Here is a 15,618-nt window from a genome sequence, read left to right on the forward strand (position 1 = left end):
GACATGTTATTAACCGACACCTGATGATTAATTGTTATACCCATAGATTAATGCATCAGGTCTAAACGAACATAGTATACCACACCCTTCTTTCCAAGGCTCAGGGACCACTTCAGAAGATGGTGGAAAGAGTGTAAGACCCAGAGATGGCAGATGGCTCCAAGGAACGTGTCTCCTGAAGGGCAGCTACATATATGAGCTCATGGTAGTTGTGTTAGCATGCATAAGACCTGTGCAAGGCCAAGATATCTGATTGGATAAAATCCCATCGCAAAGAGCAAAGTTGGGTGTGAAGTCCTGCTCCTAGCTGAGCTACTGTTGGCAGTTGTTAGGCATGGGAGGAAAGTTTGGTTCCTCTAAGGGAGTAGCCCCTGGTAAGGACCACATTCCAGTGGGGGGCCATATAACCAAGAATGCTTGAGCAACACAAATTGGTCTTGATAAATGTATATTATTTTTAAAGGACGCAAAGTTGAATGAATCAAGAAGGGGGGGTGGGTCTGGGAAGAGGTAGGAGGAGGGGATGAGTATGATCAAAATATGTATGAAATTCTCAATGAGAATTGAGAATATATTAAAATACACATTTCCTCTTTTAAAGTTTATTATCTCAGGTGCTTATGATATGAGGGACACTGATAGGATCTAGTTCAATGTAAATTGCTGTTAGCTGTCTTAGTTTGTATATATCCCTCGTCTCTTATATCTCAATCACTGTTAAGATATTTGTAAGCCAACAAATTTCATAGAATCCTCTTCCTCTTGACTTGCTGAAATACAAGCCACAGTGAATTGCAATTGTCAGGTTGTATTATTGCATGAAAAAAAAAACTAGCAAGAATACTCAAATGGTCTCTGTGGACTGTCTCTAGGGGCTGTGGTTCAGATTCGGAAATGTAATATGGGAAACTCAATTTGTTCAAATAGCTTCTCGAGCATAATCAATTTTGACAACATCCTACACTCTGGGTGCTCTGACAGCCGAGACACGCGGGCTTGTGATTGGCGTCCTAGTGGGCAGGAACCATCAGCTGCTGAAGTCCACACATCTCATATCCCCAGCCCGACTCTGGAGCCCAAACCCTAGTGCTAAGGTAGCGAAGCCCTGATCTGACGGCTCATCCTAGAGTCTGGATGGCTCCCTGCAGCTCATGTGTGAACCTACCATGCAACTCTGTTTGGGACGTTATTAGATCATGAGGTCATGCCTTGACAACAAATGGAATTAGTGCTTTTGTAAAAGGTTCCAGAGAGTCTAGCCCTTTCAGCCACTTGGAGACACACTGGAAGGTATGTTTTATGAGGAAGACTCCTCCCCAGACAGTCTTGCTGGCCCCTTGATTTTAGACTTCCCAGCTCCTAAACTGTGAGAAATAACTTTGAGTTTAGTTGTCCAGTTTGTGGCGGTTTTGTTGTTTTGAGATGGGGGTCTCACTATGCAGTACTGATCGGGCTGGAACTCACTGTCTAGACCAGGCTGGCCTGGAATTCAGAGATCCCACCTGCCTCTGACTCTACTTCTTGACTGCTGGGATTAAAGTCTTGTAGGGCTCTATGGATTTTTTTTTCTGAATTAGGAACTTGAACAGACTAGAGTAGTTTACTAACAGTGAGCGTGAGACCAGGTGTCATTTCTCAGGGTATGATATGTGGGGTTTTGCAGCAACACAAATGCCGACATGGAAAGATAGTAAAGAACGGAAGTGACAGGCGCTGCTGGATACACTACGATTTCAAGAAGTTTATGGGCTGAGCAAATGAGTTCTATGGAGATCCTGAGCTAATGGAGTTAATATTTATGAACAGAAAAATTTTCTACCTAAAGTTTCAATCACAGGGGTAGTGAAATGTTCATTTACCCATGATAAATAACTAGACATTTGTCTCCCATGTTTCTTTTTTACGAAAAATCAAGATGAGTTGAAAATAACCCTTGAAATAGCAAACTCCAAGCCAGTGATCAGATAAAGTATAGTGCTATTGGGGAAGTGCCCTTGCGCCAGCACAGGTGAGCCTCGGTGAACAGTGCACAGTCTATGTGTCATCTCTGGCCATCAAGGGTTGCAGAAACAATCCCGCCGTTCCTAAAATGCACACCAGGATGAAAACCCAGAGAAAGATGCGATCAATCACCATGGCAACGTACTTCCAATCATCTTGAATCTGGAAAACAAAAGGCAATAAAAGAAAATGGAACATGGGGGAGAAGGGTCAATTTTTAGTATTAAATCTTGTTAAGGTACAGAAGCCATTTTACTTAATATTTAAGAAATCTTTTTTCTTATTGATATGATCTGAGGAAATTTACGGTGATGGTTGACAGGATCTACAGTCACCTAGAAGACAAACCACTGGGCATGCTCAGGAGAGATTATCTCACTAGGTTAGCCTCTGGAGGTGACCATGAGAGACTGACTAGATTAGACTGATAAAGGAGGAAAGACCTACCCTAACTGTGGGTGGCATCCTTCCCTGTGCTAGGGTCCTAGATGAATACAAGTGAAAGAGTAAGTTGAATGGTGGCCCTCGTCTCTCTGCTTCATGACTGTGGACACAGTGTGACCAGCTGCCTCACACTCCTGCCACCATGACTGCATGCTGGACCATTTCTCCTAGAGTGGTTAAGTCCAAATAAACCCTCCTTTCAGTTGCTTCTTATAGGCATATGGTCACAGCAGTTAAAAAAAAAAAAAGTACTAATATATCTACCAACCTCAAATTTCATGTAGTGGAGGAATAGATGGAAAATATGTGCTATGTTAGCTCTGTTTCTAATGAGAATACATTTTTCTTTCAAGGTAAGGTCTGGTCTTCATGTCTACACAGGTTAGGTGGGGCTCAAATTGTTGATCACCAGGTCACAGCCTCCTGAGATCGGTGATTGCAAGTATGTACCACCACTCAGAAGTGTGTGTGTGTGTGTGCGCGCACGCGCGCACACGCACAAAATCTATTTTTCTACACTGAATTCCAATTATTAAAGCTCATATACCTCTTAGGAAGATCTGGAGCCTTTGTTAGAATGGTGACTTTAAACCAAAATCATTTGACACTGTTTCAAAGTGCTTGTTCATTGGTACTAATACTTGTTTTAGACTCTAATTTCCGTGTAACATCTGTTCCAAATATGAAATAAGCCCACTGGGCAAGCCTGACATTTTCCTTGTCACCACTCCCCTTTAAAATGCCCACCTAACAAATGACAACCTCAGTTGTATGGCCAGTCAGGCTGAAGAGCAGACACAATGGCTGACAGTACGGCCAAAAATGGAAGAAAGAATAATTGTATATAATGAGCTTCAATTTAGGCTTAAAACAGGAAGGAGAATCTATGGTAATTAAACTCCCAGACAATTCAGAAAGCAGAGAAACCACAATTGGGTTGAGAGAGAGCCCAGGAGTCAATTGATCTTGAAGCAATGATCACATAATGAAGAAGCAGTGTGTAATTTTATAATTCAATTAAGCACACGAAATGGCCTGGGAGATGTGGTTTTCGTTTCACCATTATAAGCTTGAGTAACTGTGTCCTTTCAGTGACACCATGAAGTCACACTTGTGGTAAAGTTAGAATCATAATGCCCTGTTTGACTTAGGTTACTCTATTTGAATTCCTCAGACTTGTCCATAAGCACTTCAGTTCCACAACCTGAGTCTTACTCATCACTCTATAGGAAAAGTAGCACCCCCAAGGCTCCAGGAGACAGCCTGTTGAAAAGGGTGACGAACTTTAGTCTTAATCCGGCTCTGCTCCTTTCTAGTCTGAGCAGATTGCATCGACCTCGGTTTCAATGTCCTCATCTGAAAAATGGGGACAAACAGTGCAGTCTTAAGAGGTTGCTTCAGCAGACTCATTGGTGATCAGTACTTTTAATATCAATGTTGATTTAAGAAATGGCCCTTATGCCTGTATAAATCTGAGACAAAATACGATGACACAGTCCTGGAATCCCACTACGGAGGGAGCCAAGAGTATAATAGTGAGTTCAAGGCCAGCTTGGACCACAAGTGAGGTAACTAATGTATCCAAGGGCATGTAACTGGTCTGAAGACAGTTTCTGACTCAAGAGGCTAATCAATCTCTCTCCCTCCCTCCCTCCCTCCCTGCCTCCCTCCCTCCTTCTTTGTCTCTCTATCTCCCCACCCCACCCGTGTGCGTGTGTGTGTGTGTGTGTGTGTGTGTGTGTGTTTTATCTGAGGAGGCCAAAGAAGGGTGTTGGATTCCCCAGAACTAGAGTTATGGGCACTGTGGGCCATCTGATGTGGCTTCCCAAGAGCACCAAGCCCTCTTAATCGCTGGGCAGTCTCTCGAGCCCCTGAGTCTAATTTTCTAAGCTCCGCCCTGTGCATCACCACACAAGGCCACCATCATGAAAACCGCTATTTACCTCTTTGGCTACATTCTGTGCTTTCATGTTTTCGGCAATGTACTTCACACTTTGGATGGCTTCTTTGATTTCTGGTGACAGGGCAGAGAGGGACAACACAGCATCGACAGACTCAGAACTGGAGCTTCTTGTGAGGTTGGCACTGAAATTCGAGATTTTTACCCTACGGTGGTGGCAGTAGCCACAGGTCCCATCTTGGCAGGGGTAGCCTTCCTTGCAGCTTTTGGAGTCTGCACGGCTGAAGCAGTTCAGGTTTGAGAGCTCAGCGCCGTAGAAGGTCCTCGTCTTAGGAGTGTCCCCCTCACCACTGGTTGGCCTAGTCATAAACATGACCCTGGGGAGCAGGTTCAAGAACACGGCCTTGACCCAAGTGGGCATGGTGTGTGTGGTTGGAGTTCTGTAGTGCACGTTGAGCACAAAGACTGTGATGACAATGGACAAGGTGACAAAAATCATAGTGAAGAGGAGGTACTCCCCAATCAGGGGGATGACCAGTGAGGTGGAAGGAATGGTCTCGGTGATCACCAGGAGAAAGACAGTCAGGGAGAGGAGCACAGAGATGCAGAGTGTCACCTTCTCCCCACAGTCGGAGGGCAGGTAGAAGACAAGCACAGTGAGGAAGGAGATGAGCAGGCAGGGGATGATGAGGTTGATGGTGTAGAACAGTGGCAGGCGACGGATGTACAGCGAGTACGTGATGTCTTGGTAGATCTCCTCACAGCAGTTGTACTTGATTTCATGTTTGTAGCCCGGGGCTTTAATGATAGCCCACTCGCCACTCTCCCAGTAGTCCTTGAGGTTCATGGAGGAGCCGATGAGGACCAGGTCGATCTTTGCCTTGTCGTAGGACCAGGAGCCGAACTTCATGGTGCAGTTTTGGTAGTCGAATGGGAAGTAGGTCACGTCGATTTTGCACGAGCTCTTAAAGATGGCCGGCGGGATCCAAGTCACTTCTCCTGTGTACTTGAGTAGAGCTTTGGTCTTGTCATCCACCTGGAAATCCCCATCAGCGCTGTGAAGACACAGTGGGTCACACAACTCACGGTCATCACTCTATAGCCACCCAGCCTGGCTTCCCATGCTGCCACCAGGATGATAAACAAGTGACAATGTATACAACAAGGGGATGTGAGAGATCAAAGGGCTGTGAGAGGCCATCATGCCAACTGCCCCATTCTCCAGTGGAGATACTGAGGCCAGACCTCGCCTAGCAACGCTCGGCCACCTTCCACCTCTCCTGCCACATGATTTGCCACACTTGTTACCCCCACTCCAGCTTCTCCTAGTAGACTTTCCCCATCTCCTGGACACCCCATTACACACTGCCATGCTGGTCATATCCCAGTACATCCAGAGTGTTAATTTCCAGATTGATGTTATAGAGACTCCTAAGTACCCAAAATGGATCCCACTGGGCCCCGAATTTATGATGAGATGATTGTTGTCTGGAGATGGGTGTCTCAGCAGCTGTTGGAAATATTAGTAGGCAGAACTTTGTTAACACTTCTATAGCCAGTCTCCACCAAGTGTTGTATACATGTGTGAAACCCCATGGCAGATCTAGGAATGGTTCCATGGGCCAGCCATAGGTGCTTATGCTGTGAAACTCACTCTAGCAAGGAAGCTCTTTTTCTCCACCAGACCTCAGTTCTACCACTACCCCCCCGTTTCCTCCCACCACTGCTCTCCAATAAGACTATGTTTTCTGATTTTGTTGAACACCTTCAAATCAAACCCAGCCAGCAGGTCCCTTTGCTATCTTCTCTAGCTGCCTCCACTCACCCGCCATGTTTCTACTCTATCTTTTGGCCATGAGCACCTGACTTTCTTTTTATATAGATGGTGCAGTTTTCTTAGAATCATCCTGTTAATGTTTATAAACTGACTTCTTAACAGTAGAACTGATGATAATCTTAGTTCCCTGTTGGGCTTGTATTCAGAATTCCATCTTGATGACCAAGAGAAGTCATCTGACAGAAAAGTCACTTGGTTCCCACAAGTGTCCCTCCCACTGAAGATTTCTTCTTCCTTAGTCAATAAGGGCATGCTACTGTAGCTCAGACTAGACTCAAACTCAATATCCTTCCACCTTAGCCTCCTCAATGCTGGGATTACAGGTGTGCAGCACCAATGCCTGGTTCACTGAAGGCTCTCGACATCTACGGTCAGCTCCGTGGGTCTCTTAGCTTGCTGTCATGGGAGGCATTCAGGATTTTCATGCCCCTTTGGTTGTTATGTGAAAATCTGAGCATCAAAATTCTAAACATTTAGGAATGACTTTATATTACTGTTGGAAAGCAGTGTTCAGGTTCAGTTCATTCCCCCTGCTGCTCTCTGTCCTTCTACCCACACTGATTCCATTGAATAGACCCACTGTTACATGAGACAACTCAATGCCTGAGCCCCTACCCATGTTTGTGGCTTCTCTACCAGCTTTCCACTGTCTTCTTCCTTCTTTTATTCATTTCTTCATTTATCCCTTCTTTCCTTTCTTTTCTTCATTTCTTCTTTCCCTCCCCTCTTCCTCTTCCTCCTCCTCCCCTCCCCCCCCCTCCTCCTCCCCTCCCCCTCCCCCCCCTCCCCTCCTCCTCCTCCTCCTCCTCCTCCTCCTCCTCCTCCCTCCTCCTCCTCCTCCTCTTCTTCTTCTTCTTCTTCTTCTTCTTCTTCTTCTTCTTCTTCTTCTTCTTCTTCTTCTCCTTCTCCTTCTTCTTCTTCTATACAGGGTTTCTTTGTGTAGTGCTGGCTGTTCTGGAATTCATTTTGTAGTTCTAAAACTTGCTCTGTAGACCAGACTCACCTCAAACTCAAGAGATCCTCCTGCCTCTGCCTCCTGGATACTGGGATTAAAGGCAATGGTTACTACTGCCAGCCCAATGGCTTTCCACATTCTAACCTCTGATGACTCGGGAGGAAAAGAGCAGTAGGAGAGGACAGAGCTGTATATAGTCTCTAGGTAGTCTCTGCTTAGACTCAGTACAACACTCCAACAGCCATGAGGGCTAAACAGAACCTCAAAGACCATACAGAATACATGGGCCTCCTTAACAAGGTTACTTGAAGTATCCAGGCTCAACAAATGACAGGAAAGTAAGGAACCTACCTTCAAAGCCCAGGGCCCAGTCTAGGAGTTGGCAAACTATGGCCACAAGTCTTCCTGTGTTGACTAGTTTTAGGTCAACTTGACACAAACTAAACTCATGAGTGAGGAAGGAGTCTCACTGAGAAAATGTCTTCATAAGATTGGACTGGAGGAAAGTCTATTGGGTATTTTCTTAATTACTGATTCTGGGGGAAGGCCCAGTCCACTGTGGATGTGAGCACCCCTGGGCTGGTGGTCTGGGTTCTATAAGGAAGCAGACTGAGCAAACCATGGGAAACAAACTAGTAGGAAGCACTCCTCTGGCTTCTGTGTCAGCTCCTGCTCTAGGTTCCTGCCGTGCATAAGTTCCTGTCCTCACTGCTTTTGATAAGGAACTGTGAGTGAAATAAATTCTTTCCTCCCCAAGTTGCTTTTGGTCATGTCGATTCATCACAGCCATAGTAACTCTAACTAAGACATGTCCCCTCCATAGTCCCACCATTTTTTTTTTCTTTTTCCATTTGTGTGTGTTTGGGTTGTGGAAACATGTGTATGTAAGTTTGTGTGTATGTGGGCACATATGTGGGGGTGACCATGTATGCAGTGCATGTAGAGGTCTGAGAGCAATGTCAGGAATCATCCTTGATTGTTCTTTCAGCCTTATTCATTGAGGCAGGATCTCTCAGTCAAACCCCGAGCTCACCCGGAATTGCTTAATCAAACCCAGAGTAACAATAAGGTTCACTTGTGATGGTAAGGTGACCTGGAGAGCCCCTGTCTCTGCCTTCCAGGGCTGCCACACATAACTGGCACTTACATGGGTTCTGGGAAATCCAAACTTTGGTTCTCATGATTATGTGGCAAGTGCTTTAACCACTGCCATGTTCTCAAGCACTATTCCCACAAGTTTCTATTGGAACAAAGTTGTTGACATTCATTGTTTATTGAGTAGCTACTTTAAACTACAATGGCAGAGTGGAATAGCTATGACAGAGACTGCATCTACTCAAATTCTAATTTTCAAAAATGTTAAATTTTCTTAAATAATAATAATAATAATAATCATTATTAATTATTTCTTACTACCTGGTCTTTCCAGGATGCCTCTGCTCTAGCCCAATTGTGTCATGTGACTGAAGGTCAAAGATCAGGGTTGATTTGTTCAAGGTCCACAGAGCATCTGTGGGCAGAGCCTGGACATTTCAGAACACCAGTCCCCACATCAGCAAAATGTGTGTGTACTCAATGGACAAGCACCAGAGAAAGGCCAGCCCCGGCCCAGCTGCTCATGCCTGTGGTCTCTGGGGGCCCAGTTCACTTGTTACAGCCACGGAAGGCCCTGGTTGTATCTGCCCACACCAGAGGCCTGCAGGTTGGGATTTAAAACGGTGTGCCACCAGGAGTCACAGAACACAAGGGCCCAGCGGGAGACTAAAATCTGGCACAGTGATTGCCACACGGTGCCTTTGAATTTGTTAACCAAATAAGGGGCCAAAAACCTAAGTGAAAATCCCTACCCATCACACATACAGAGGGAGTTCTGGGTGGCGACAGAGACAAAAGAAACAAGAGCTGCAGGAAGGGTCTGAGCTGCTTTACTGCCGGACTCTGAGTTGGTTAAGATGAGAAAAGGCAGTGGGAGTGGAAAGGATCAGCCAAGGTCCTTCTATATAGAAGAAGATTAGGTGTGGAAATGGAGCAAGGATAGAAAAAATCACAACAGCAGAGGCTCCAGAAAGTGGAACAATGGGGCAGCATGATAGCAGGACAAGCCCACAATCCACATGGTAAGTGAGGGTTCTGGTGTCCCGTGAATGTCAGCATGGGAAGGCAGAGAGACAGGGCATCATGAGACCCAGGGGCCAGGTAGGATTAGCTGCTGAATGGGGGTAACCTAGGGAGGATAAAATGGGGTCTCAAGGTCCTAAGAGTGAGTTCTAGGGTCAGAAACAGAGGAAATGAAGACAAGGACCATACAGAGAAGCTTTGATGATGCTAACTTATAATCCCAGCACTGGGACCCTGCACCCCCAACACAAATAAATAAATGTAAAGAAATCATTATAGTGAGAATACACAGAGGGGTGCAGTGAAGTCAGTCAAGGCTGGGGCAGCTTTGTAGAGATCTCAGAACTCGCAACAACCCACAACTCACAAAACTCCCTTTAGGAATTACTCAGAAAAAGTTGCCTATGGCAGGAAATGGGATGAACAAAGGCTGATAAAAATTCTTTGGGTAGCCGTGCTAAAGAACAAGCCCCTAACAAAGAAGACACACAGACACATACAGGCACACACACACACACACACTCACACACACACACACACATACACACACACACACACATACAGAGACAGGACAGACACAGACACACACACACGGACACACACAGAAACACACACACACACACATGGACACACAGACAGACACACACATGACAGACAGACAGACAGACACTCTCTCTCTCTCTCTCTCTCACTTTCTCTCTCTCTCTCTTTAGAGAAGACAGTAAAAAACAAAGAAGAAAATAGAAAATGTTTTAATCCTGGGAAAATATGTGTTTAGCAGTTCCTCAGTGACTATTCTGGTCTCCAGGGACAACCTGTGAGTCTTGCCCAGCCCTGCCTTTCTCCCACAAGTATTCCCTCTCAAAGAGGGTGAGACAGCCATGTCCTCCCATCCCTGCCTGCAGAGCTAGTATCCGGTGCCACGTCCAGCCCCTCCCCTGCCATCCCAGATCCCCCACCATTCACTGGGGCTGCTCCGGCCTTCTACCCAATAGTGCAGTTAATGAGGCCACTTCAGCTATCCATGGCATACTCTCCTGCCTCCCTGGACCTTCCTTGCCATAGGTCCCTTCTTCCAAATCCCATGTGACCTTCAAGGCCCATGTCAATGCCATTTCTTTCCAGCAGCTTTCTCTGGTGACCTTTCCCTTCTTCCAGCCACACATTGATCTCTTAGGAGCCACTCAGCCTCCTACCTCTCTGTGGCTCACTGCACCTATGGTGTCCATCACATAACTGATGTCTGGTGCCTTCGGGGTGAATAAGTAAGCAGGTCCCTCTCAGAAAGGCAAAAACCCAAACAAAACACACCCAAGACTGTAAGATAATGAGTGCCTAGAGGACCCAGAGTCTGGTCTGCCAGACCCAGAGTATGGGACAGCCAGCTCCTTACTTGTTGTACAGCACGATGTCTGGTTTCCAGATCTTCTCTGCAGGAACACGCATGAACTCCACCCCTTGGTAGTCAGAGGGTTTCCATTTCAGCTTGTAGTCATTCCAGATCTGGCCATGGGAGGGAGGGAGAAGACAGTGGAAGGGCCAGCCAGATTTTCCTTCTCCTGACAGACATTTCATCATGGCCACCATGGTGATAGGCCACCCCTGCCTTGGGTCATGGAGCCATTTCCATGCTGCAGAAAGTGTTGGCCCAAGGGAACAACATGGGGGCAGCAGGGCAGACAGCATTGACTGAGTCTGCAGGTTGCCCTTGCTCTAGAAGTCATCCTTCAAGACTGGGGAGCCTAATCCTTCTCAACCAAATGGGAGTCGTTAATCATTACCTTCTCCAATCACATTAGCCCAGGTGTCAGCCTTCTGGGTTTCTACTCAGCTTATACATTAAGCTCCTATTTTTTTTTGATGCTTTGAAATCACTCTCCAGCCAGGTGTAGTGGCAAGAGGGTTGTGAGTTCAAGGCCAGCTTAAGGTATATAGGGAGTCCTGGGCCATGAGCTATGAGACCCTGTCTCAAATAGGAAAGGAGGGGTTGGCCGATCAACAAAGGATTTGTTGCATAAGTGTGAGGCTCCCCAGCACCCACACAACCTTCCCATTTCATAATTCTGAGAGGAGGCAGAAATAGGACCCCCGAGGTAAGCTGGCTCCCTAGCCGAGCTCTAGTGTCAGTGAGACACCTTGCTTCAACCAGTGATGCAATGACTGATCATGGAAGACATCCCCCATCAACGTCTGACCTCACACACATGCATGCACACCCTCACACGATTGCCTAGACACATGCACACACACACACACACACACACACACACACACACACACACACACACACACACACACACACACACACACATGACATCGAATACATGGGGCTAGAGATGTGGCTCAATCGGTAGCTTGCTCATGTAACAGACTCAGTCTCCACCAGCACAGAAACCAGGCATGGGACTGTACACCTATAATCCGCCCTAGGGAGATGAAGGCTGAGGACCAGGAGCTCAAGGTCTTCAGCCACACAGTGAGCCTGAGGCTGGCATGAAACACATGAGACACCCTCCCCCATCTCAAAAAGCAGTAATGCTTTCTAACTAAAAAGAGTCTTTTCCCCTCAGAATGAAGCCATGATCCCACAAGACCCTAAAGGTGTTGAGTGTAGACCACAGAAGGAAGCAGGGGGTCGGGGTGGGGGCTGTGGCCACAGAGGGAACATGTAGATGGGACACTACGCTTGTCTCCCTCTTCAAACAAAGGCTCGCAGGAGCTGAGTGCTAGGCTGGCTGAGCTGGCAGATGGGCCAGCCATCATTAGGCTGCAGAGTCATGATGTCTCCCAAAAGATCTGGCCAAAGCCTCCCTGGGGAGGACATGTGGGAACCAAGCGCATTCCCTCCTTCTGAAGAACACCAGTGTTGTACTCCCTGCCTACCCATAATGCAACAGAATCCACCTCTGGCTTCACAAGAGAAAGTAAGGCTGTTATGGCAAGTGCTAGTAGAATCCGGGGTTGGGGTTACAGTGTGTGTGGGGAGGGGGGTAGGGGAAGGTTGAGACAGGGCCTCACTGTGTGATCCTGGCTGGCCTGGAACTCATTTTGTAGATCAAATTGTCTTTGTTTGTTTGTTTGTTTGGTTGGTTTGGTTTTTTGAGATTAAGGTTCCTCTACATAGCTATCCTGGAACTTGCTATATATATATCAGTCTGGCTTTGAACTCATAAAAATCCATCTCCCTCTGCCTTCTGAGTGCAGGGATCAAAGGCTTGAGTCACCTCATCAGCTCGTGGCCAGCTTGTTCAGTTTTGTAGCGGGGCCATGGAGAGAATTCTCTCTCCAGGCTGTAACTTGTCTGTGACGTGAGAGAGGAGTCAGTCCTCAAGAGCCATGAGGTGACCCTGTCCTGGATCTAGGAATAGCGTCCAACTCCCTTTTCCCCAGCACAAATAAGGCAATTACCACTAGGGGGCAGCAGTACACAGAGCCTGGGTACTTACTTGCTTCAGCCACAGGTTGGTTTCCATGATCTGGTTTACTTCATCCTAGAAAGTGAGATTGAAGTTGACAGATGACTGACCAAAATAAAGCGCATTGCAGACAGACTTCCCTAGAACCCCATGGGCACATCTTGTGGCCCCAGCACTTACCACTTTCACCAGCTGAGACATGGACACCTCAAACTGGATGATGACTGGATGGGACACATTAGCCACTGGCCGGATGATCTCGTTGTAATCTTCGAACAGGTACTGGAACAGGCGGTGCTCAGCTTCCGAGGCACTGGCCACTGAAGGAGGTGTCCTTGTCAGTCCCTGAGGAAATGTACCTCTCCCAGAGAGGGCAGCCTGCCCACAGACTCCTGTCTGCCAGGGTATTTTGCAAATGCAGGCTTCCAGGCCAGTAATGTATCTTTAAAGGCTGGGAAACCGGGGTCATGCTCATTCGGTGGTCTAGAAGCCTGAGTTCTGAAGTTGGGTACCTCTAGGGGAAATCCTGGCAAACCCAGGGGTGCTGTGTGAACTTAGGCCAGTAGCTTAAACTCTCTGAACCTCCGTTTCTTAATATCAAAATAAAGAGTAGGCATGAATGCACCTCGAAGGTGGGAATGAAGTGCTTCAGTAACTGGCCTGTGGCAAGTGCTCAAGAAGCTTGGTGGAATTCTCCTCAGACATCTACACGTCTGTGTGTGTTACTGCCATTTTCTTAGCTTCCTCCTTCTCTCTTGAATCTGAGTAAAGACTCCCCTGTTTTCTTCTTTAATTTTTTTCATTACATTAAGGGAGGAGGGTGTGTGCTGTGGCATGTTTGCAAGGGGTTGGAGGGTAACTCAGTTCTCTACTTTTATAACATGGATCTTGGGAATATAACTCAGATTATCAGGCTGGGTGGCCTTTCCTAGGAGAACCAGACACTGGGTGTTTGTTTTGTTTTTGTTTTTTTGTTTTTGTTTTTCTTAATAAAACTCTAACCTTTACATAACAAACCACCCAACCTTGATTTCTAAAAGATCAAAGAACTACTACCGGCTCAAAGCTTTATTGCTACTTCAAGGAAGGTTGTGGTACTCCAGCTGCCCAAGTGGAAAGATGACTGACCCAACCCTGGGGTGGAGCCACTCAGGGTTCTCCCAGGCCAGGAGCCTTGTTTCCCACTGTGTCAGAAACTGCAGCCCCTTCGTCCTCTCCAGATTCTGCAGGGGTTTGTTATCAGTATCGTAGGAGCACGGTGCCTACCAGGTTCCTCGCAGTGCTGTCGTCCATCCTCATCCCAGTCCTTACCTCTGGTTCCTGGGCATCCTTTGTTCACAAGCCCACCCCAACTAAGCAAGACATCTTGGCTCAAGCTGTCTGCGTACAGTACTGGGGTCACTCTGGGGACAGTCTTTGTGTGTGTGTGTGTGTGTGTGTGTGTGTGTGTGTGTGTGTGTATGTGGATGACTTATTTTCTTCTGGCCATGATTTAGATTTAGACAGGACCCACAATGTCCCACACACACACACACACACACACACACACACACACACACACACACACACCTGCCCCTTGAGCTCTGACAGCCTTCAGTGGTCATCATAGCTGCTTTTCTGATTCACCCAGCAGCCACCCTGAGTCTCTAGAAGGGCTTCCTCTTCATAGGCTCCCCTAGAGCCTCCTCGAAGTTCTGGGAGGAGTGATCACGTCAAAGTTCTCTAGGCAACGGCGATCATTGTGGGCAGAGACCCGATGACCAGAACTAGAGGCTTAGTCCAGCCCCAGCTCCAAAATGACTCGGTGGCTTTAGAACAATATTTAGTCTTCTTTGGTCACAAGTTTTTTTTCACTGTCCATAAAACCAAGCGGTGGTCAGGAGGCAGATGCTAGAAGTGGGACTGCAGGGCGGCGTTCGGGACCGGGGGACCCGAACCTCTATCTACCGAGCAGAACCGGAGACTCCGTTCTGGGTTAGCCTCGAGCCTTAGCTAACTGGCGGCTTTGGGAACAAAGGAGTGACCAAGGGACTCAGCGTGGTGGGGACTGGGATGCGCGTGCACAGGCAGAACTGTGGGATCACGCTGAGATCCAAGGCGAGAGGGTGCCTTGACTTCTAAGGGGCTGGTGGCCAAAGCCATGCGGAAAACCAAGCCCTGGGCTGCAGCTTCGCACAGGCGACCCACCCGCCGCCCGATGGTCACCGCCCGCAGCCACCCAGGGCTCCCGACCGGACCGCTCCCCGCTCGTACCTGGCAGCAGCATCAGCACCAGCATCGGCATGGACAGCGGCGGCGGGAGCAGCACAACACCCATGTCTAAGACCCGATAGACAGGGCGGGAGCCACTCTGGTGCTGACCACCGAAGCACAGCTACGCAAGTGCTGGGACCGCGGAGTTCCTCCCGGCTTCGCGCCGCCGAGCTCCCGCGCACCTGCGCGCCCGAGTGCACGAACCCCAGGCAGCCAAGCGCTGCAAGCAGCCGCAGGGCGGGGAGGCGGAGAGGCCGAGGCGGGAGCTTCGCCCGTCGTGGGAGGGGCGTCGGACCACGGTCTCCTGCGTCGATGCCTCGCCCAGAGCCGCCTTGGAGTCTGGAAACCTCTAAGCTCTAGACCAGACAGTATCAGGCATTGTCACCATGGCAGGAAAAAAAAGGGTCAAATCTCTGGCGGGTGCAGCTCGGAGGAGGGGTAGGGGGACCATGGCACGTGTCAGCTTTAGTGCAACTCAAAAGAGGACCGTGGAAGTTGATGCTCTTAAAGTAAAGTAACTATTTTCAGCATGATACTGTGTGCGTGTGTACCATGTACAAACGTACGTACATACATACATACATATACACATACATAGAGCATACGGTTAAGAGGGACTAGATGGCTTGGGATGGAAACAATATTGGGATGAGTTTATCATGGTGGACACAGGGTGATGACATCTGGGAGGTTT

The 15,618-nt window shown here is 47.8% G+C and overlaps 1 protein-coding gene across 1 annotated transcript; it reads right to left on the reverse strand.

Annotated features, from left to right (window-relative positions):
- Positions 1–431: 431 nt before the first annotated feature.
- Chrna3 (cholinergic receptor nicotinic alpha 3 subunit) lies at positions 432–15,112 on the reverse strand. Its single transcript, XM_032909932.1, has 6 exons — positions 14,925–15,112; positions 12,852–12,991; positions 12,702–12,746; positions 10,649–10,758; positions 4,389–5,400; positions 432–2,163 (listed from the first exon to the last, which is right to left on the reverse strand). Exons 1-6 carry the CDS (start codon positions 14,986–14,988, stop codon positions 2,035–2,037), a joined length of 1,500 nt encoding a protein of 499 aa, XP_032765823.1. The 5' UTR covers positions 14,989–15,112; the 3' UTR covers positions 432–2,034.
- Between the last annotated feature and the right edge of the window lie 506 nt (positions 15,113–15,618).

The sequence above is a fragment of the Rattus rattus genome, chromosome 8 (genome assembly GCF_011064425.1).
Source record: "Rattus rattus isolate New Zealand chromosome 8, Rrattus_CSIRO_v1, whole genome shotgun sequence".
NCBI classification, from domain to species: Eukaryota; Metazoa; Chordata; class Mammalia; order Rodentia; family Muridae; genus Rattus; species Rattus rattus.